General features: G+C 45.6%; 1 protein-coding gene across 2 annotated transcripts in view; it reads left to right on the top strand.

The window, feature by feature from the left end:
- COLGALT2 (collagen beta(1-O)galactosyltransferase 2) overlaps positions 1-23,893 on the top strand; it is a 98,625-nt gene that overhangs the window by 47,080 nt on the left and 27,652 nt on the right. Inside the window, exons 2-4 of one of the 2 annotated variants that reach the window (XM_054036400.1) lie at positions 13,154-13,264; positions 18,747-18,864; positions 19,834-19,968. In XM_054036400.1, the coding sequence (XP_053892375.1) occupies positions 13,154-13,264; positions 18,747-18,864; positions 19,834-19,968 (364 nt within the window). The remainder of the gene's footprint in view (positions 1-13,153; positions 13,265-18,746; positions 18,865-19,833; positions 19,969-23,893) is intronic. The other variant, XM_054036401.1, reaches the window with a different exon arrangement.

The raw sequence follows: 23,893 nt of genomic DNA, 5'->3' as shown, positions 1-23,893 counted from the left end.
CTCAAGATTTGTTTTTGGTTTGCAGGGAGATGTGCCAGTTGGTTGTTTGGGGATTTTTAAAATTCTGGCAGCAGTCACACACCCCTAATGAAAAGACAGGAATAAATGACTTGTCTGTTCTTTACTTACCACTTGTTATGGGAATTCTAAAACCAAATTCATATTTGGCTCGTATTAGGATTCTGTTGCCTTTTTTTTTTTTTTTTTGGTTACTTTTGGGAGGACTAGGTGTATCCAGAAATAAACACAAAAATTAATCAGGACAGCGTGTTAGCCACTGGACCTGTCTCTCCTCTCACACAGGTGAAGTTACTCCTGATTGACATTATTCATGTGAAAGATGAATCAGGCCCTCTATAAATGCTCCATCTGTATAATTCAAACTGTTTGGAGGCCCCATTAGCTTGAAAAGGTCATATGAAGCAGAAGCTACCTAGCTCTGTACCTATCGTGTGTTAGTTTATCTTAAACTATCATAATTAGAATTATATATTAAAAATCCTTCTGTTATCAAATAACATTGTAGATTATTAAAACTGAAATCATTTTAAAAATCAGATGTACTTTTCATCAGTGACGCTCATTTTAATATTTTATACTTCGCTAAAGTTTCCAGTCAGTTTTCAAGAATCACTGGTAAAATTCTCTGCCCTTTGTTATGCAGGAGCTCAGACCAAATGATAAAAATGGTCTTTTTTGCCTTAAAACATATATATCCATGGGTTTCACTCTCTGCATACAGGGACTGATTCAAAGTCCACTGAAGTCAATAGAAAGACTCCCATTGACTCCAGTGGATTTTAGATCAGATTCACATTTAGCGCCACATTCTGCTCCTGTATCTTAGTGAAGTGGAGGGCAATGCTTAAATGGAATAAAAATCTGGCTTTAGTTTAACTGTTGGCTTAAATAAAATCATGAAACATTTCTGTTGCTCTCAAGTTTTATAAAATCCTTCCCCTTCCTCCAGAATCACAGAGAGTCCCTACTGTGGGGGGCTCTGTGCCATGCAGGTGTTATAGACCTTCTATGGCACCTCCTCAACTCCTGTCCTCTGCTGCATTGGTTCTGCTGCCGGAAGGCACTGTGCACCCATTCGGGAGTGGCAGGATTTGTCCCATGTGCTTTTTAAGATCACCTGTGCCAAGTGGCTTACCCAAATCCCCAAGCTCAATGGATGTAGGGCAAATTCTGGATTTGAGCATGCAAACAGATTAGGTGACTGCACATCCAAATACCCTTTTGCTCTTGGAATTACCTGATTTGTGTGTGCCAAGGACAGTTTGTTCAGTCACATTCACAATTTGTGGATACAGGGGGGCTGTGCACTAGTTTTGTGGGCATAACTTGGGTGAGTGACTTGGGCTGGGTCTACACTATCTGCCTGAATCGGCGGGTAGAAATTGACCTCTCGGGGATCGATTTATCGCGTCCCAATGGGATGCGACAATCGATCCCCGAATCGACACTCTTACTCCACCAGTGGAGGTGGGAGTAAGCGCCGTCGACGGGAAGCCGCAGAGGTCGATTTTGCCGCCGTCCTCACAGCGGGGTAAGTCGGCTGCGATACGTCGAATTCAGCTACATTATTCACGTAGCTGAATTTGCATATCTTAAATCAACTCCCCCCTGTAGTGTAGATGTAGCCTTTGTCTGTTTGTATTCGAGAGTTTTCTCTACCTTAGATCTGAGAATGTAGAGAAACACTTCAAGTGTAGCCTTCTTCAGTACTCCATTGCAAACAGGAAGGACCCTATATAACTCTTTATTTCAACAGCTAACCTGCCACAAATGCTTCATTCCTGGCTCAAAGTCTCTTAGGAGATGAACAAGATGATTGAGTGGAGCCTTTCCATTGCTAGCTTCTACAGCATGATTGTCCTAAGGACCTCATTACGGGCCTGATACAAAATCCATAGAAGTCAATGGAGACTTTCCATTAAATATACAGTACAACCTCATAGTTAGGAACACCTCGGGAATGGAGGTTGTTGGTAACTCTGAAATGTTTGTAACTCTGAACAAAATGTTATGGTTGTTCTTTCAAAAGTTTACAACTGAACATTGACTTAAGACAGCTTTGAAACTTTACTATGCAGAAGAAAAATGCTGCTTTTCCTTTATTTTTTAGTAGTTTGTGTTTAACACAATACTGTACTGTGTTTGCCCTTTTTTTTTTTTGTCTCTGCTGCTGCCTGATTGTGTATTCTGGTTCCAAATGAGGTGTGTGGTTGACAGGTCAGTTCGTAAGTCTGGTGTTTCTAACTCTTAGGTTCTACTGTAATGGCCTTTTGTATACAGCTCTAGAGTCTCAACGTAAAGCGCCAGTTGACTTACCGGTAATTTGTGCCGGATCAGGCTTTTGGTTAACTGTTCCACTATTTGATCTTTACTGTAAAAAGTCTAAGAACCTTTTAAGCAGTCATGTAAAGAAAGAGAAGCTGCTCTTACCATTTTCTTCTATTTTGGAAAATCAGTTGCCTACTGTTGTTAATCTGCTTTCCAATGTAATATTTTAAAACTACAGTGAACACCATCAGTAAAAGCTCTTCCTCCCAGCCTACCCAAGTGAAGAGTTAGGGAATATTAAATGCAGTAGGAAAACTACTGCAGGCCACTTGTGTTAGATTTTTCCACCGCATGTGTTACAATGCTGCATGGAAACTGGGAGGCTAAAAGGCACACAGTGTTCCTCCTGCCCGACAGTACCTTTCCTGCAGTGGTGAAAAATAGCAAAATATTCTCCTGTGCTCTTCCAACACCACACTTGAGGTAAATAAACTGTAAATAATTTGAGAATTCAAAATAGGGTGCTAAAGGAGTGAAAAGTTGATGGAATTTTTTATACCTTCTTTTTTTTGTTGTTTTTGCAGGGAGAGGGACAGAATTGCCAGAACCTAAATTAACACACACAAAACCTAAGTTTAAAGAGACATCAGGCTAAAAATACTATGCAGTATTTATAACAGCAATTTTCCTTACCCCTGTCAGTAATACGTTAATTACATCTGTGAAAGTTTTAAAATGGCTTGCTTATTTTCACCATCTGTGATACTTAGGGTTGGTTGGGGTTTTTTGGATGGGGAGGTTGTATTTCACTTAGCTTGGACAGTGGGGGCTGAACTACATAGCAGAATTAGATTGGTATAAGCTACGTTGTAAATTGAAACCAGTATAGTTGATGCTGATATAACTCCCCATCTGGACACTCTTATTAGAGTGTAAGAGCGGCATTTTTGGTTTAGATTTCAATTCTTGGGAAGGGGTTTTAGTTAAACTGAAAAAAAGTCATTCAGATTGGATAAGAGTGTCTGCGTTGGGGAGTTATGTGTAATTGGTAACATTTCCCATGTGGACCAGGCCTGAAAGTAGAGTATCAGATTCACTTTTGTGACTTGTAAGCCCTGTAAGAGAATGTTTAACAAAACCTTTCTGTTAACCAAATCTAGCTTTGGACTTTAAAATCTCCCTTTTAATGCAAGGGTGAATGACCTGACTTAACCCCTTCAAGAGAAAGGACATTCAATGTTAAAACTTTTACCCTTATTGATAGTCACAAGCAGAGCACGTTACTACTTGAATTGGGGGAATTGTCTGTCAGGTGTCTGATTACAGTGCACTGGATAGAACTACCATAGTCAGAGTGGGCCTGTTTCTGTTGTACTAAATGGGAGTTTTGCCATTGACTTCAATAAGGGCATCATCAGCCCTGTTATTGCCATAGCCTTAAAGCATTGAGGGCTGATCCAAAACCCTTTATGTCAATGGGAGCCTTTTGAAAGGGGAAAATGGTAGTCCAGGGTTTTTCCCTTGGCTCTGCACTGTTGCCCATTCTTGTGAGATCCATGATCACATCTCCAAGTATTTCATGCTTTACTTCAATCCCCAGCTCCTGGAGCCATTTCATTATTGTGCGTGAATTTTAGTGTTATGGTTTGGAGTGCAATCCTAGAGTTACCATTCGTCCGGATTCCCCCGGACATGTCCAGCTTTTTGAGCTAAAAATAGCGTCCGGGGGGAATTTGTAAATGTCCGGACTTCCCCCCCCATGCAGAGCGCGCGCGGCTAACAGGGCAGCCAGCCGGATGGTGTCACTTACATGGGGCTCCGACAGCCAGAGAGAGCACGTCCTCTGCCTCCCCTGCAGCAGAGATCACTCCCTCCCTCTCTCCCTCCCTGCATTCACAGATCGCCTCCGGCAGTTCACACCGGCAGTCTGGAGCTCCTCCCCCGCTCCTCCTCCCCTGCCAGCCAGCCTGCCGGGATGAACTGCTCACAGAGACGTTAGGCAAAGGCCAACAACAAGGGGGTCAGGGGGTCGGAGAAGGGGCAGGGAGGTTTTGGAGGGGGCAGTCAAGAGACGGGGGGGGTCCAGGAGTTCTGGGGGGGCTTTCTGGGAGGGGTGTGGATAAGGTTTTGGGCAGTCAGGGTACAGGTAGGAGGTAGGGTCCTGGGGGGCAGTTAGGGTGTGGGGGGGTCTTAGGAGGGGGCAGTTAGGGGACAAGGAACAGGGAGGCTTAGGTAGGGGGTGGGGTTCTGGGGGGCAATTAGGAGCAGGGGTCCCAGGAGGGGACAGTCAGGGGACAAGGAGCGGGGGGAGGGTTGGGGACTCTGAGGGGGGCGGAAAGTGGGAGGGGCGGGGGCGGGGCTAGGGCAGGACGGGGGCAGGGCTAGGGCGGGGCTCCTCCCGTCCTCTTTTTTGCTTGCTGAAATATGGTAACCCTAGCAATCCAGATCAGTGAGGGGTTGTGTCACCACTTACCTTGCAACCTTGGATGCTTTACAATTAGGGATGTCGCTTAATCGCAGTTAACTCATACGATTAACTCAAAAAAATAATTGTGATTAAAAAAATTAATCTCAGTTTTAATCTCACTGTTAAACAATAGAATACCAGTTGAAAGTTATTAAATATTTTTGGATGTTTTTCTACATTTTCAAATATATTGATTTCAATTACAACACAGAATACAAAGTGTACTTTATATTATTGTTTTTATTACAAATATTTGCACTGTAAAAATGATAAACAAAAAGAAATAGTATTTTTTCAGTTCACATCATACAAGTACTGTATTGCAATCTCTTTATCATGAAAGTGCAACTTACAAATGTAGATTCTTTTGTTTTAAAAATAAAAAATAAAAAAAAAATTAATGGAGATATCCCATCTCCTAGAACTGGAAGGGACCTTGAAAGGTCATCGAGTCCAGCCCCCTGCCTTCACTAGCAGGACCAAGTACTGATTTTGCCCCAGATCCCTAAGTGGCCCCCTCAAGGATTGAACTCACAACCCTGGGTTTAGCAGACCAATGCTCAAACCACTGAGCTACCCACTGCACTCAAAACAAAACCATGCAAAACTTTAGAGCCTACAAGTCCACTCAGTCCTACTTCTTGTTCAACCAATTGCTAAGAGAAACAAGTTTGTTTACATTTACGGGAAATAATGCTGCCCACTTCTTATTTACCATATTACCAGAAAGTGAAAACAGGCTTTCTCATGGGACTTTTGTAGCTGGCATTGCAAGGCATTTATGTGCCAGATATGCTAAACATTCATATGTGCCTTCATGCTTTGGCCACAATTCCAGAGGACATGCCTCCATGCTGATGACACTTGTTAAAAAAATAATGTGTTAATTAAATTTGTGACTGAACTCATTGGGGGAGAATTGTATGTCTTCTGCTCTGTTTTACCTGCATTCTGCCATATATTTCATGTTATAGCAGTCTCTGATGATGACTCAGCACATGTTCATTTTAAGAACATTTTTGCTGCAGATTTGACAAAAGGCAAAGAAGGTACCAATGTGAGACTTCTAAAGTTAGCTACAGCACTCAACCCAAGCTTTAAGAAACTGAGGTGCCTTCCAAAATCTGTGAGGGACGAGGTGTGGAGCATGATTTCCGAAGTGTTAAAAGAGCAACACTCCGATGCAGAAACTACAAAACTCGAACCACCAAAAAAGAAAATCAACTTTCTGCAGGTGACATTAGGGTTACCATACGTCCGGATTTCCCCGGACATGTCCGGCTTTTTGGTGCTCAAATCCCCATCCGGGGGGAATTTTCAAAAAGCCGGACATGTCCGGGGAAATAGGGAGGCATAAGCCAGGGTCCGCCCGGCCCCAGCACAATCCGCCGGGTCTGCAGCGCAGCCCAGTCGCCCCAGCTACATTGTAGCGAGCTCGGGCGGGGGGGCGCAGCTGCAGAAGGCGGCGGAGGGGCCGCTGCTGCCCCCGCAGGCCAGGCGGACCGCGGCCCCCCAGCCGAGCCCGCAGGACCACAGGGAGGCCGGGCCCAGACAGTGGCTCAGGCTTCCCTCGCGGGCGGGGACCCCCGGCCACTGGGGGACCTTTCCTGCGGCCCCGTCGCCGTGCACGGCTCAGAACCCGGCGCCGCAGGAGCTGTTCCAGCGGGGACAGGCTGGGGAACATGCTCGTCGGCGGCAGGAAGGAGGCGGCGTGTGCCGGGGCTGCAGGAACCCGCACCGCCCCAGTCGCCGCTGAGCCTCCGAAGCCCCCGCCAGGCAGAGGCTGCTGGGTGAGCGAGGGAGCAGGGAAGGCGGGGGGGGTGCAGAGGCTGCAGGGCAAGGAGGAGCAGGCCAGGTAGGGGCATAGAGGCTGCAGGGGTACAGAGGCCGCAGGGGCAGGGAGTGCAGGGGCAGGGCAGGCAGGGGGCGCAGAGGCTGCAGGGGCAGTGGGGGGGGCGAGTGAGGAGCAGGGGTCACAGAGGCCGCAGGGGTGGGGAGGTGCAGGAGCTGCAGGGCGAGTGGGGAGCAGGGGTCACAGGCTGCAGGGGCGGGGGGGCTGCAGGGCGAATGGGGAGCAGGGAAGCACTTAGCAACCCCCAACCAAGATCAGAGCGGGAGGGAGGAGGGGGCAGAGCTGGGGCAGGGACTTTGGGGGAGGGGTTGGAATGGGGGTGGGGAAGGGGCCGGGCCAGGGGCGAGGAAGGGGTGGAGTTGGGGCAGGGCCAGGGCCCCCATGGAGTGTCCTCTTTTTTCAGTGTTGAAATATGGTAACCCTAGGTGACATCTGACTCAGATGTTGAAAATGAACATCCATCGGTCCGCTCTGCTTTGGATCGTTATCGAGCAGAACCCGTCAGCATGGATGCATGTTCTGTGGAATGGTGGATGAAGCATGCAGGGATATATGAATCTTTAGCGCATCTGGCTTGTAAATATCTTGTGACGCTGACTGCAACAGTGCCATGCAAACCCCTGTTCTCACTTTCAGGTGACACTGTGAACAAGAAGCAGGCGGCTGTATCTCCTGCAAATGTAAACAAGCTTGTTTGGCTGAACAAGAAATAAGACTGAGTAGACTTGTAGGCTGTAAAGTTTTACGTTGTTTTATTTTTGAATACAGTTATTTTTTCTACATAATTCTACATTCGTAAGTTCAACTTTCATGATAAAGAGATTGCACTACAGTACTTGTATTAGGTAAATTAAAAAATACTATTTCTTTTGTTTTTTACAGTGCAAATATTTGTAATAAAAATAAATATGAAGTGAGCACTGTACACTTTGTATTCTGTGTTGTAATTGAAATCATTATATTGGAAAATGTAGAAAACATCCAAAATTATTTAAATAAATGGTTTTCTATCATTGTTTAACAGCATGATTAATCACAATTAATTTTTTAAATTGCTTGACAGCCCTACTTACAATGCTTTGCTGCTGTAGCAGCCAGCGTGGGACTCTCATAATCAGCCTACCAGGCCTACAGGTCACACCCTGAAGTATCTGTGTGCTTGACAGCCCTGGTTCAGCAGTTCTCACTCTAGCTGCCTGTCCACAGCTCATGGCCCCACTTTGGCTTCCACCAGACTTGGTTACAACCAGCAAGGGGACCCAACAGACTCTCAGTCCTGAGTTCCCCCAAAACCATGTGCTCTGTAATTGTCTAGCCCTCTCCTGGGCAGCTCAGAGAAATAATAAGATTCATTTGTTCTTGTAAAGAGACAAAAGCAGCTTTTTAACCTAACTGCACTGTTTACCTAATACACCTCTACCCCGATATAACGCTGTCCTCGGGAGCCAAAAAATCTTACTGCGTTATAGGTGAAACCATGTTATATCGAACTTGCTTTGATTCGCTGGAGTACACAGCCCCCCCGCCCCCCCGGAGCGCTGCTTTACCATGTTATATCCGAATTCATGTTATAGCCGGTCGCGTTATATTGGGATAGAGGTGTATGTAAAAATGGACTTTCATTGTGTCTGCCTGAATTGCGGGATGGTCAGAGAATCAAATACACGTTCCGTTGTCTCAGGAAGATCTGTTTACCAACTTTCCTTCATATGCCTGGTTTAAACACACTTTATTAATAAGTCCAGCATATATCCACAACTCTTAATACACACTGCATCCATACACCCAAGAATGTTAATGATCAGTGAATTATTGGTTTTCAAATGATATCTCATAAGGCATATTTTGTAGTAAGATTATTACAGTAGTTTGTAGGGTATGAATGACCGGTGCTTGTGGTCACTTAGTTTACTGTCTTTTTTAAATGAAAATTTCTAACCCTCGTGGTTGCAGAGAAAATCTTGAAAACATGACCAGAGTGCACCCTAGAGGCTGAGAAACCATAAGAACAAGTTTTATTTTTTTTAAAACATCTCATGGCTTATCAGCCAATCTCATGGTTTTGGGGGGCTCAAATCATGATTTTTGAATGTCTGGAATTGGCAATATTGTATAGGTTATTCTACTACAGTTTAGGTAAATCAAAGGACAGGAATGGCTAAGATGGTCTAGTGAGTTCATCAACATGGCCCCAGGCCACTCTACTCTTTCATACAGTGATGCAAGCCGTGCAGACTACAGGTACCAGCATACAGTGCTCCATGTCTAGCTAAGCAGCTCTGTTAGCCTGACCAATTGGATCAGGATGGGGCATTGTATGCTGGGAACTATAGCTCTGTGCCAGCCTGGCCATATTAACAATGGAGTTAGGGACTTTTGCCATCTGCTCCATGGGATGCAAATTTGGTGGAATTCCTGAAAACTTGTTTTAATGCAGCACTCAGGCAGAATCTGGGTGCCTGTTTTAGGATCTGTAGCTATCTGTAGCTACAGAAATCTGGGTTTGATTTTGTTTTTACTACTTTACACCAGCAGGGGGCAGTCCAGTCATCATTCTTAATATGACCTTATGGCTGGTCACCGTTGAACTTTAATGAGGATTGTGTGCTGTCTACATACTGGGTGTGAACTGTGCTGAAATTTTGAACTTAGAAGTTGTCTCTCATTCATGAAACTCCATTGAAAGCTGGGGTCAGGGCAACACCAATACGCCCAAGCAAATGCTGCTTTAAAAAAAAATCAAGCTGTTTTCTCAGTGTCAGTTTTCAAAAGAGGCTTGTTTAGTGCAGAGCTGCATTCAGGATGAGTTTTAAAATGTCAATAGTTTGAGCACAAAGAAGGCTCCTTTACAGTGGAGAATATTGTGTGTAACTGAAGCATCAGGACTAGCTAGTATGAAACTGTGCATCCTCACAATGAGTCCTCTGTCACTTGCATTTATCCCTGCACCACCACAGAGCATTCTAGTAAATTAGTCCATGTTTGTTCAGACAGACCAAGTACAGCATATGCTTTTCACAAATTGCCCTGTCAATGTGCCTCAACCCCCTTCTGGCAGGAACTGTTTCTGTAGGGGAGAGTATAGCCCATTCTCCATGGCCATTCAGTGTACCACCCCAGACAGCCAGTTAGGAAGCAAATGATGATGGTGTTTTTCGTGATGTGGACACCTCTGTGCTATTGGAATTGGACTGAGACTATCAGATTCCTTTCCCTTATGCCATGGGAAACAATGGGAGAGTAACCTCTAAGTTAGAATTGGAGCGCTGAGGTTAAAAAGCTCTGGATTGTATTACCAATCTGCAACCTACTCGATGTCCCATTCTCCCCTAAAAGGTGACTGTGGCAGAGATTGCTTGTGTGATTACAGAAAAGCAGAGTTTATAAGGGAAACTTATGTAGAAACAGTAGAAACCTGTGTTGATGTTTTGTTTGGTTTTTGGTGTTGGTGGTTTGGTTTTTATGCAGTTGGTGTCATAAAATAGTCAAGATTTCCCCACTGTTTCCAGACAGAGATATTGGAGACACCACAGTCACTTCTTATCCCAAGGGCGGATGCATACTGCTGCGGTAAGATACCACTGTGTGTAAACAATGGGTGAATGCTGACTTTTAATGGTGTTAAATGTAAATAGTTCTGAGAACAATAACAAAAATAGCTGTTGGGAATGGCCTATTTTTAAAGCTCTAAATTGGAAAAAGTAAAGGTTTGCCAAATTGCTAGTCACCGAGCATGTGTGATCCAAGAAGTGACTAACTTTGTTGTGTTTGAGAGTTTAAGGCTTATAAATGCCACTGGATGGACACACCTGGAGACTGAAATCCTTTATCTGAGCCAAATCCTTGTCTCCGTGAAGTCACTGGCAAAACTCCAATGGGAACAGGATTTAGTCCCTAACCCACAGAGTAGGTACAGCATAGGCTCCAGCTATGCAGGCTTCCCTCTAGTGACCTCTCTGATGACCTAGCCATTCCACCAGCTTCCATTTCATTTCACCTCTCAGCCTCCCTTTGGCGAGTGCCAGCTAGTGCAGCTTTTTATGGAGGCTTTTGTGAAGAGGACGCTTGTCCAGTAGAACTGGACTGAGATCACAAATACATTTTTGTCACATAAACTTGTGTTTGTGTTGATCGCAATGTTTTATGAAAGACTCCAGCAATTAGTGTAGCACAAGTCAAGTGTTTATTTTCAAAAAGTGCTCCATCTTGGCACAACATGGAGCACCGCATGCTGAACATGTGGTCTGTGTGCGCTGCACCTCTCTCAAAAACGAGGACAGTTATGGAGCTCATTGTAGAACCCTATAGTTGCATCCCTGCACTAACAGACAGTATGAGCAGACTTCTGTCTCCACGCTTGGACTGGAGCAAGCAAGGAGGCACTATTGATATAAGTGTGAATTAGCTGCTAACGGGGGAATTGCTGTAACTCTGTAAAACACAGCCTATGTGTCTGTCTGCTTAATCCATAAGGACGGTTGTTCAGCTAGCCCGCGTTTATTTCCTAGGGGAGCTGCTTTTCCAGCCTCCAAGAACAGACCTCATGTCTGTATATCAACAGCTGGGAAAGGGAACGTTCCCTCATATTCATTTTTTTTAAAGGAAATTGCTTTTCCTTTGTTAATGACTATCTCGATCTCTTCCTACTTCCTTCGCTTTGCTCTCCCCGTGAATGTCAATACTGCTGACATTCTGGGGTTGTGTAGTTCTCAGGGCTGAGTGGAGAAAGAGTCCACACTCGGCGTTGGCGTGAAGTGAGAGAGCAGCTCCACGGTAATAAAGGGGCTGGCCCAACCCCAGAGCCAGAGCTTCAACTCCCCTCTCCAAACTACAGTCAAACCCTCTTCTTCTCCCTTACATGTACTCAGCAGGATAGAAAAATTGGGGGATATTGTCAAAGGCACAAAGGGGAGTTAGGTACCTACACAACCTGTCTTGACCATATTGTGTGCCTAACTCTCCCTTGAAAACCTCCCCTGTCATCAGGAGTAACTAGGACCTTGTAAAATGTGAAGGGAGACACACTTGGAAGCTCTTAGGGGAAGGCATGTCTTTTTGTTCTATGTCTATACAGTGCCTACCACAATGGAGGCCTGTCCCACGACTGGGACTCCTAAGTGCTACTGCAACACAAATGATTGCTAATGCAGGGCCACTAAAAAGAGTGCCCTGATATTTTAGGAATGTGGATTGTAAATGTTAGACAACCCTTGAAGTTATTGGTGCAGCTGGCTAAAACCACTGCTGTCTTCTGTTACAGGCCGTGGCTTTTTATATTCATTGAGGGAAACCAGGAGCACCAATAAGACTCCTAGGATTGGCACTGGGCTACTTCTTTCTTTCTTTCTTTCTTTCTTTCTTTCTGTCCTGAAGCTATTTAATTCTTTCTCAGCTTGATTTTCCTCTCACTAAACCGGGTAAATTCCCTGGAGACAAAAGCTTCACTGATATGGAACCAGTGTAAACAAGAGAAGAATCAGACCTTGTTTGTGTCTCATAAGGTCATATAATATTGTAAGAAAAAATACCTAAGAACTTGTCCTGAAAGATCTCAAAGCGCTGCATAAATTAAATACAGAGGGCGCAGATCCTTAGCAGGTTCAGCAGGGTGAAGTCCATGGAGCTATGCTATGTTATACAACTAAGGATCTGCCCCGTACAGTGCCACTGAAATGTGTCTGCCTCTGGGACCATGGTAGTACTCAGCCCGCTGCATGGCTTTGAGGATAGGGAATATTTTGTCCAATGCCAATGGGCAAATCCCAGCTCTTAGGAAAAGTGCTGTGGGATCCTTAATGTTACTGTGAATCTGTCAGGACTCCAGTCTGTCAGGTTTCCTGCAAAAGACCCAATCATAGTAAATTGCATTGGAAATAGAGCAATAGGAAAGTGGTGCTCAGCTTAGGGAGCATGAAGGGCTGAATCTACCCTGCTGAGATTTGATTTCAGTTGGGGCTATTTTATACCCGATTCTTACAACACGAGTGCACACATTCAACCTCAGAAAAGCGGGTGGCAGAAACAGTTGAAGAAGCCGCGGGCCTTCTCCTATGGACCCCTGAGCTCTGGGACCCTCCCACCTTACAGGGTCCTAGATCCAGGGCTCAAACCTGAGCACTAATATCTACACTGCAATTAAACAGCTCCTGAGTCCGAGCTTTTAGCCCGGGCCAGCTGGCAGTTTTTAATTGCAGTGTAGACATACCCGGACAGGTGCTGCAGAGAGAATCCCACGAGGGGAATCCTAAGGGGGGGTTGAATGGATTTGTATGTATGTCTCTTACCAGGATTTGGAACTATACACACACTTCCAGTGCAGATTATATGAGCTCCTGGCAGGCCTAATCTGTCCTAGGCCAGGACAGGAGGAAAGTTACAGGGGTGCCAGCCAAAATACAGGTGCACTTTACTGTTTATACACAATGTATGTCCGGCCATTTGAGGGCATTTCTTTGTCAAGAAAGAATCTGGTCCTACCCTGTCCAGTCTGTGTCTGTTATTCAGATCCTACATTAATGGGATTCTTTGTGCCCTTATTTCTCCAGGGCAGCCACTGACCATAACATTGATAACACCACAGAGATCCTCAGAGAGTGGCTGAAGAATGTGCAAAAACTGTATCATTATGTGGAGTGGAGGCCTATGGAGGAGCCTCAGTGAGTATCATGGCCAGTGATTTCCTAAACAGTTTGGGGGTTTCAATATCAAGATTATAGAAATTTTTAAACCAATGGTGGTTTAAACAAATGATTGTTGCAGGATTTACACTCAGATTCTTTAAGGCCCTGTCTCAGCAAAGCACTTAAGCACATCTTTAACTTCAGTGGGAATACTCATGTGTTTAAAGTTAAGGACTTTGCCAGATGGGGACCTATCAGCAAAAAGCAGTTCTATTCAGTCATTTCCCATGTGAGCCTGCCTTCCTTGCACACCCAAAAAATCTCCCTGAAAGGTACAATGAATTAAAGATTGGTTCCTTATTTTCCAGAAGACTCACGGAAACATGCTCCAACCCTGGTCAAAACTCTGTCCCTGGCTTTCAATATTCAGTAATTTTCCATCCAGGGAATTAGTGCAAGCCCGAGGAAGGAATCTTGAGGGAAACTATCATTTACTTAGAATCATAGAATCATAGAAGATTAGGGTTGGGAGAGACCTAAGGAGTCATCTAGTCCAATCCCCTGCTCAAAGCAGGACCAATCCTAACTAAATCATCCCAGCCAGGGCTTTGTCAAGCCAGGCCTTGAAAACCTCTAAGGATGGAGATTCCACCACCTCCCTAGATAACCCATTCCAGTGCTTCACCACCCTCTTAGTGAAATAGTTTTTCCTAATATCCAACCTAAACATCCCCCACTGCAACTTGAGACCATTGCTCCTTGTTCTGTCATCTGCCACCACTTTGAACAACCTAGCTCCATCCTCTCTGGAACCCCCCTTCAGGTAGTTGAAGGCTGCTATCAGATCCCCCCTCACTCTTCTTTTCAGCAGACTAAATAAGACCAGTTCCCTCAGCCTCTCTTCATAAGTCATGTGCCCCAGCCCCCTAATCATTTTGGTTGCCCTCCGCTGGAATCTCTACAATTTGTCCACATCCTTTCTGTAGTGGGAGGCCCAAAACTGGACACAATACTCCAGATGTGGCCTCACCAGTGCCAAATAGAGGGGAATAATTACTTCCCTCGATCTGCTGGCAGTGCTCTTAATAATGCAGCCCAATATGCCGTTAGCCTTCTTGGCAACAAGGGCACACTGTTGACTCATATCCAGCTTCTCGTTCACTGTAATCCCCAGGTCCTTTTCTGCAGAACTGCCGCTTAGCCAGTCGATCCCCAGCTTGTAGCAGTGCATGGGATTCTTCTGTCCTAAGTGCAGGACTCTGTACTTGTCCTTGTTGAACCTCATCAGATTTCTTTTGACCCAATCCTCCAATTTGTCTAGGTCACCCTGGACCCTATCCCTACCCACCAGCATATCTACTTCTCCCCTCATTTTAGTGTCATCTGCGAACTTGCTGAGGGTGCAATCCATCCCAGCATCCAGATCATTAATGAAGATGTTGAACAAAATCGGCCCCAGGACCGACCCCTGGGGCACTCCACTTGATACAGGCTGCCAGCTAGACATCGAGTCGTTGATCACTACCTGTTGAACTCGACGATCTAGCCAACTTTCTATCCACCTTATAGTCCATTCATCCAATCCATAGTTTTTTAACTTGCTGGCAAGAATATTATGGGAGACCATATCAAAAGCTTTGCCAAAGTCAAGATGTATCATGTCCACCGTTTTGCCCATATCCACAGAGCCAGTTATCTCATCATAGAAGGCAATCAGATTGGTCAGGATTGACTTGCCCTTGGTGAATTCATGTTGACTGTTCCTGATCACCTTCCTCTCCTCCAAGTGCTTCAAAATGGATTCCTTGAGGACCTGCTCCATGATTTTTTCAGGGACTGAGGTGAGGCTGATCAGTCTGTAGTTCCCTGGATTCTCCTCCTTCCCTTTTTTAAAGATGGGCACTACATTAGCCTTTTTCCAGTCATCCACGACCTCCCCCCCATCGGCATGAGTTTTCAGAGATAATGGCCATTGGCTCTACAATCACATCAGCCAACTCCCATGGCACCCTCGGATGCATTAGTTCTGGACCCATGGACTTGTGTATGTCCAGCTTTTCTAAGTAATCCTTCACCTGTTCTTTCACCACTGAAGGCTGCTCACCTCCTGCCCATATTGTGCTGCCCATTGCAGCAGTCTGGGAGCTGACCTTGTCTGTGAAGACCGAGGCAAAAAAAGTATTGAGTACTTCAGCTTTTTCCACATCATCTGTCAGTCGGTTGCCTCCCCCATTCAGTAAAGGTCCCACACTTTCCCTGACCACCTTCTTGTTGCGAACATACCTGTAGAAACCCTTCTTGTTACCCTTCACATACCTTGGTAGCTGCAACTCCAATTGTGCCTTGGCCTTCCTGATTATACCCCTGTATGCTCGATCAATATTTTTATACTCCTCCCTATTCATCTGTCCAAGTTTCCACTTCTTGTAAGCTTCCTTTTTGTGTTTAAGCTCACTGAAGATTTCTCTGTTAAGCCAAGCTGGTCACCTGCCATATTTGCTATTCTTTCTGCACATCGGGATGGTTTGTTCCTGTGCCCTCAATAAGGCTTCTTTAAAATACAGCCAGCTGTCCTGGACTCCTTTCCTCCTCATATTAGCCTCCCAGGGGATCCTGCCCATCAGTTCCCTGAGGGAGTCAAAATCTGCTTTTCTGAAGGCCAGGGTCCATATTCTGCTGCTCTCCTTTCTTCCTTTTGTCAGGATCCTGAACTTAACCATCTCTTGGTCCCTATTGCCCAGGTTACCATCCACTTCTACTTCCCCTACCAATTTGTTTGTGAGCAGCAGGTCAAGAGGAGCACGGCCCCTAGTTGGTTCCTCCAGCACTTGCTCCAGGAAGTTGTCTCCAACGCTCTCCAAAAACTTCCTGGATTGTCTGCGCACTGCTGTATTGCTCTCCCAGCAGATGTCAGGCGGATTTGAAGCCCCCCATGTCATTTGGAAACTTCTGTTGTCTGAAAAAAGCCTCATCTACCTCATCCTCCTGGTCTGGTGGTCTATAGCAGACACCCACCACGACATCACCCTTGTTGCTTTCACCTCTAAACTTAACCCAAAGACTCTCAACAGGCTTTTCTCCAGTTTCATACTGGAGCTCTGAGTAATCATACTGCTCCCTTACATACAGGAAAACTCCTCCATCTTTTCTCCCACGCCTGTCCTTCCTGAACAGTTTATACCCATCCATGACAGTGCTCCAGTCATGTGAGTTACCACACCAACACTTATTCCAATCACATCATAGTTCCTTGATTGTGCCAGGACTTCCAATTCTTCCTGCTTCTTTCCCAGGCTTCTTGCGTTTGTGTACAGGCACCTAAGATAACCAGCTGATTGCCCCACTTTCTCAGTATGAATCAGGATGCCTCCCCTGTTGCACCCTTCTCCTTGTTTCCTCCCAGTATTCCACTTCCCCACTTACCTCCGGGCTTAGGTCACCATCCCCCGGTGAACCTAGTTTAAAGCCCTCTTCACTAGGTTAGCAAGCCTGCCTGAGAAGATGCTCTTCCCTCTCTTCGTTAGGTGGATTCCATCTCTTCCTAGCAATCCTTCTTCCTGGAACAACATCGCATGGTCGAAGAATCCAAAGCCCTTTCTCCGACATCACCCACGTAACCACACATTTACCTCCACAATTCGATGGTCCCTACCTGGGCCTTTTCCTTCAACAGGGAGGATGGATGAGAACACGACTTGTGCCTCAAACTCCTTTATCCTTCTTCCCAGAGCCACGTAGTCTGCTGTGACCCACTTAAGGTCACTCTTGGCAGTATCATTGGTGCCCACATGGAGAAGTAGGAAGGGGTAGCGGTCCGAGGGCTTGATCAGTCTCAGCAGACATTCTGTCAGATTCTGAATTCTAGCTCCAGGCAAGCAGCACAGTTCTCAAGTTTCCTGGTCTGGACGGCAGATGGATGACTCTTTCCCTCTTAGGAGGGAGTCCCTGACCACCACCACCTGTCTCCTCCTCTTGGGATTGGTGGTCATGGAACCCCCACCCCTAGGACAATGCATTCCATGCCTTCCGGTCGATGGGGTCTCCTTCTGGTCCCTTCCCTCAGATGACTTTTCCAAACCATTCTCCGCCATAGTACTTAAGTTGATACTTAAAGGGACACTGTTGAGTTTAAAGAAGATCATAGAAATTTAGTGCAGGAAGGGACCTCGAGAGGTTGTCCAAGCCCCTGCACTGAGGCAGAAACACATAAACACAGACCATCCTCGACAGGTGTTTGTCCAACCTGTTCTTAAGAGCCTCCAATGATGGAGATTCTATAACCTCTCTTGGAAACCTATTCTAGAGCTTAACTATCCTTAGAGTTAGAAAGTTTTTCCTAATATCTAACCTAAATCTCCCTTGCTGCAGACTAAACCCATTACTACTTGTCTTTACTTTTTGTCCTACCTTTTTTGACATCCATATTAAAGAACAAAAATCTTCACCTATTAACAAGATTTCAGATTATGAAAGTGAGAGGATTTTAAAAATATAATTTAATTTCCATCCTTTGCGCTGTTTTTTTAAAAAACTTTTTTGCATTTCTCCCAGGTTGGACAAAGACACCGAATTCACATTTGTATGCAATCACTTTTGCATTCAGGGTCTTATTCAACAACATAGTGCTCTGGTGTTTGTCTTGCAAATCTTGCAGGGCAATGTTTGCTTAATTTTCAATAACAATCCTCTTTCCACTGGACTTTTTTAATTTTAATCTTGGAAACTTTCTCCTTTAGGTTTTGTAAAAAAAACTTTGCTTTTTAGTGAATATGAATTTTTCAGAGCCAGCTCCTCAACTGTTGAGATCAGTGGAGTCTGATCCATTTATATCAGCTGAGGATCTGGCCCTTGGTTTCTTTCTTTCTCCCACATCCTCATCAGTAATGAAGATTCTGCTATCAGAACACAAACTCCAAGCCTCAAAACCATTAAGCACATGTGTAACTTGACTCACAAGATTAGTCCCATTAAGTTTAGCATTAAGTGTTAGTTTATCGGGATTTGGCCTTAGGTAACAATGGCTAATGATGTACAAGCCATGAAAGAATCCAGATTACTCTCCGTGAGCTGTGTTGGCTTTGCTGGGTGTAGGGGAGTAATGTGAACAGATGTGACTCTTAATATCTAGCAGGGAGCAGCTATATGAGGTCAGATCCTCAGCTGGTATAAATCCACATGATTGCACTGACTTCAGTGGAATGACACTGGTTTACACCAGCAGAGAATCTGGCCTACTGAATGAGAAGCTGTTTTTGACATCACCCCTTTTTCACCATAGCCACGTGTGAGGCAGGAAATGCTGTAGCACGGTGTGTTCTGTAGAGCCTTGTGTACAAACTCCAGGAATAAACTTTTCCTCAGAACCTGCCTTTTCATTTCTGCTCTCCTGCCGCCTGGGTCAGTTGAGGTGACTGTCTGTTTTCCTTTTACGCTGAAGTCAGAAGGGAAATGTAATGACCAGGGGTGCTGCAGCATGGACAGAGCCAGGAGGCAGTAACTGTTTGTTTTTCTTTCATAGGTCTTACCCCGATGAAATTGGGCCAAAACACTGGCCGAGCTCCAGGTTTACCCATGTTATGAAACTCAGGCAGGCAGCTCTGCGAACTGCAAGAGAAAAGTGGTCAGACTACATCATGGTAAAAGAGAGGTTTGGTTTATTAACTGCAGTTGGGCAGAACACTTTCAGGCAGTCATTCTGCAGCCATGCTTGGAGTGGGGGAAGTGGGCAGAAACAAACCATCTCTGAGCTCTGATCAGTCCCACAAATGTCTGCCAAAAGTTCCTCCCTTCTAAAAGAAGAGCTCTTTGTTTGCTCTGAATTCGGCTTGAAAAACACCTGTGGAATCAGCTGATCTGATCAGCAACAGACTGTGTGTGTGAGGCCCCAGTATTGCAATTAGATCTATGTGCAGAGCCCCGCTGAGTACAATGGGGCTCAGCATGTGCCCAGGGATCCGCTCACAGAGACTGGACTATGTTTGCCAGTGAATGTAGTTCTGCTGGTGATAGCCGGCAGGATTCTAAAAAAGGCACCTATCAGTGAAGTTTGGTGACATCAGAAAGAAGTTCGGCAGAACAACATGGAAGGGTGGGATCTGAGCCACTTTACAGCAGTGATCAACAGTCTTTCTGTATCGGACTCCAAACGGGTGGGGAGTGCCTGCTCTGAGGAGCCAATGCTGCTGTCTCTCCACATAACATCCAGCGTGGGCTCTGGCAGTGCAAGTCTCCCTCATGATCTCCTTTAGGAGAAGAAGCAAGTTCAGTCTCTCTTCCCATTCAGTGGCCTTTCCACAGAAGCTGCTAATTAGTGCCACTGCTAGATGTGGTATTTTTATAGTGGACGCTTGTCCACTGGGAAATAGACCGAGCCCATCAACTCCTTTCACATGGGCTCTCAGTAGCCATCAGATGGTAACAACTAAAGTGACTGTCAACCCAGATTGGATTCAGATCAGTGACTTAGAGGCAAAAGTGTCTCTAGCCCATTGCTAATTTCGTGAGCCATTCAACCACCGCCTCTCCTAGGAAGGAACATTGTAAAAGTTTATTACCGGTACTTTATCTGGTGTTGAAAAAGTCTTTTCTCCCTTTTCCTTCTCTAGTTTGTAGACGCAGATAACTTGCTCACCAACCCAGAGACCCTGAACCTGATGATAGCAGAGAACAAGACCGTGGTGGCACCAATGCTGGAGTCTCGCTCTCTCTATTCTAATTTCTGGTGTGGTATCACCCCTCAGGCAAGTCATGTATTCAATGGGGTTAGTGAACAGCGTTGGGGGCTGCCTCATGTGTGAGCTTTCACTGGGGTGTTGTATTAATTTAGGTGGAATATAGGGGCCCAAGGATGTTAACATAACCCAGTTACTGTCCAGCATTAAACAGTGTTAAACAAGATTCGGTGTTTGGTCTACAGTGATCTCAGCAAACCCACCATTAAAAATCCTGCCTATTAAAAATACAAAAAAGAAGGAAAAACAGTTAAAGCAGTTGAAATGCAAAGTGTTCAGTGAGGCTTTCATTTTAACAACAACCCTGGTTCCCTTTCCCTTGAGCTGGAGAGAGTTTTAAAAGGAAACCCCCCCTTGTTTGACCATCTCTTACATCAGTGGTGGGTAACCTGCGGCCAACAGGCCGCACATGGCTCTTCAGCGTAATCCACTGGCAGGCCGCAAGACAGTTTGTTTACATTTGCACGGCTGCCTGCAGCTCCCAGTGGCTGCAGTTCGCTGTTCCCAGCCAATGGGAGCTGTGGGAAGTGGTGACCAGCATGTCCCTGCGGCCCACGCCGCTTCCCGCAGCTTCCATTGGCCGGGAATGGTGAACCATGGCCACTGGGAGCTGTGGGCAGCCATAGAAATGTAAACAAATTGACAGCCCTCGCTCGGATTACCCTCTCGCTGTCTTAGATGGTGTAGCAGGGTGGTTACCTCGCTCCTGCCCTGAAGGGCTTAAAACAGCCAGGGAGAGGGCTGTGGCAGGGAGAAGTTAGGCTGATTGGGGAAGTAGTCACAGCTGGGCTATGCCCCAGTCAGGCCCAGCTGGTCCCTATAAAAGTCTGTGAGCCAGAGGCCCAGAAGAACTCTCTCTCTGTATTCAGAGAAAGAAGGGCCTGGCTGCAGGGAGCTAGAGACAGGGTACCTGAGTGGAACAGGGCTGGGGAAAGGCAGAGAAGCTGGGGAGCTCCAGCCTGGAAAGCCCCAGGCTGTGGCCTAGCATAAGACCAACAGGTACTGGGGGTTGCAGAGGGCAGCCCAGGGGTAGGCAAAAGCAGCAGGTCCAAACCCAACCTTGCCGGTGATGAGTAGGCTGATACTGCAGTCTGCCCCAGGGCGTGGGGGCTAGGCAATGACTGGCAGTAGCCATATACTGAAGCGAGGTGGGGATAGTGGGTGGAGGTTCCCTGGGGAGGGGAGATCCTAAGACTGAGGGGTTACTGCCAGGGGGCAGCACCCAGAGAAAAGGGGCACCGGGGTCCTGGGAGGGGCACGGGGCCAGCGGCAAGGCGGATCACAGGCCTGCAGAGGGTGCTCCAAGGCTGGCAGAGCTAATTCCCAACAGAGACCAGCAGGAGGCGCCGCAGAGGTGAGTCCACACCCTTACAGATGGTATCAAAGATGGTGATAACTGTCCTTTTGAGGAAAAGAGAAGTTAGTTGAGCTGAGATGGAGATTCTGCTGCTGTTGCTGCTGCAGTTAAAGTCCAATCCCATTTCATCCCAGGTGGTATCTAGGGTTCAGCTGGAGCTGGTAAAAGTGGTGATGTTGTCTGGCTCCCTCTCTCTTTAGTTTGGTCTGGTCAGGACATCTCTCAGGATCAAAGTGATGGAGACCCAGGGACCTGGGAAACGGTGGGGTTGGCAGCCATGATGGTGACACTCACTCCAGTAGCTGCCATCTCTTCTTTCGTATTCTCCCCCCAAAGTCTCTTTCTTTAAAGACCCAAAAAGGGAGCGTTGGGTGGAATAGTCCATCTCCTCATTATTTTGTCCACCAATTAGGTCTAGTTTCTGACATGCCAATTTTGGTTCATTAATTTCTGGTTCCACATCTTATGTTTCTACCAAGCATGATTTTAACACAGTCCATAAACCATATGAGAAGGCCCTTTTTGTCTGGACTAATTTAGTCTCGTGCTCTTTCTCTCTCTTTCTGGTTTTCATACATTTTCCCATCAACATTTGTTATTATAGGTTGTTGTGATGTCTTAAGAACTTTTGCATCCTTTTGACAGTAAACTCACTATTAGGGTAAATTTGGAGGCCCTGTTATTACAGTAGGGCTCTGCTCACATCACATTTGGCCGAGTTATTACAACCAGGCTCCACTCACCCCACATTTGCCTATGATGCTGTGGGCCCCACGTCAATTTTGCTGTCTTCCTGAGTTGCCTTGCAGTGCAGACTGCTCTCTATTCTGAAGGGATGCTGCTCCACCTGTGATGCAAATCAGGCTGATTTGAGCATTAGGCAGCCACCTAAGCTTGCTCCTTCCTCAGAGGCAGAGTTGCAAACATCATTACAGTAGGAGACACTGGAGGTAAATCAGGGGAAGCTTTGGTCTTTTCAGGATCCTGGGAATAAATGGGGGAGGGAAAGCTTTTAGGGAATCCTCTCCTAAGCTTCTGCTGTTCTGACTCTCTCTGGCTTGGAACCTTTCCTCCTTCCTCTGCCTCTGAGCCTTGCCCCACCTCCTTCTGTTGCTGGGTCCTGCTCTCCTGCTTCATTGTGGGGAGCAGCATGGGGTCAACCAGCTGCAAAAGCCATTAGAGTCTTGGCATGGCAGGCAGAGGACAATTGGGGTGGGTGGGGATGTAGTTGGGGATTATGAGGGGTTTTATTCATGTGGGAATCGGTGGCTCTTCGAATACTCCTGAAGGGCTGGGATCTCAGAGGATTAATAAGCAGGTGTGTGTGGGAGGGTGGGGGAAGAGTTCTCATTAATCATCCAGGAGCATGAAGGTCTGTAGAGGCGGGTGGGGCTGATATGAAGGAAATAGAGAGACAGGAGCAGAGTTAACTCAGCGGCCATCCATTATTGTAGACATCAGAGAACTTGGCTGCTGCTCCCTGGGGTTCTTGGAGCTGACCCCAAGTGGACGTTACAATGTTCAATGCAATCAACATTTTGAGGTGCTGGTTTTGTGTTATCATCAAATGATGGCAGTGAGCAAAGTGGCATATAGCCTAGATATAGAGCACAGGCAAATTTCTGGGGCCTGTTTCCTTAGCTGGGGCTCCTCCTTAGAAAAGGCTAAATCCTGAGGAGACTGAGCAAGTTTTATGACTGAGGCTGTTTGTAACCAAAAAATAATGTGTAATGGCCCAATCCCACCAAGTATACATACCAGTATACCCACAGTTGCACTGATGTCTATGGGAGGTGATTCCCTATGTTCTGTGTAATCTGAATGAAATTAAATACCACGGATACATAATTTTAGCCTGGTTTTTCCAGTATTCTGGCACAAATCAATTAAGAGTTTACTCTTCTCCATACACTACTCCATTGTGTGAGCATTTCTCCTTGCACTTCGACCAGATTTATACAGTGCAGTATTCCAGAAACTGATTTAGAGAGGAGACTCAAGCCCTGTTCTGTTCACGGCACTCCTAATAATTTATTCCCTATCTATACTTTGGTATATATTACTAACAAAAATATTGCACACTCTAGAAATTATTATATTTTTAGGGCCATAATGAGATTGAGATTCCAAAGTTGATAAATGTCTCCTTGTCCGTAAATGAGTTTTGCAAGAGAATTAATTAAACAGAAACATTTTCAGATTCAGAGAAAATAATTTAATTTCAGGTTCCTTAATTGCTCTGACTCATACATATAAATATTTCCAATTCTATAGTCTTGCCCTGACCCAACTCTTTGTTTTAATATTTTGAAGAGAAATCCAGAAATTCATTATTAATTTTATTGGCGCTACAGGGAAAAGTGTAGAAAGAACTTCCTGCTCTTCCTTACTCTGTGGCCAATTTTGTAACTCCTTATTCTCCCAGTGACATCACTGGGATTACAGGCCAGACTAAAGACTACTCATGTAAGTAAAAATTGCAGGACAGCATCCTAAACTTCTTCAATTCTTGAGTTTGTTATTAGGAATTGTTATTAGTAAACATATGGATAAAGAAAGTTTAAAAATGTATGAGAA

Source organism: Malaclemys terrapin, chromosome 8 (assembly GCF_027887155.1).
Source record: "Malaclemys terrapin pileata isolate rMalTer1 chromosome 8, rMalTer1.hap1, whole genome shotgun sequence".
NCBI lineage: Eukaryota > Metazoa > Chordata > Testudines > Emydidae > Malaclemys > Malaclemys terrapin.
Note: the sequence above shows the minus strand (reverse complement) of the source record. Positions and strands in the feature narration are given on the sequence as shown.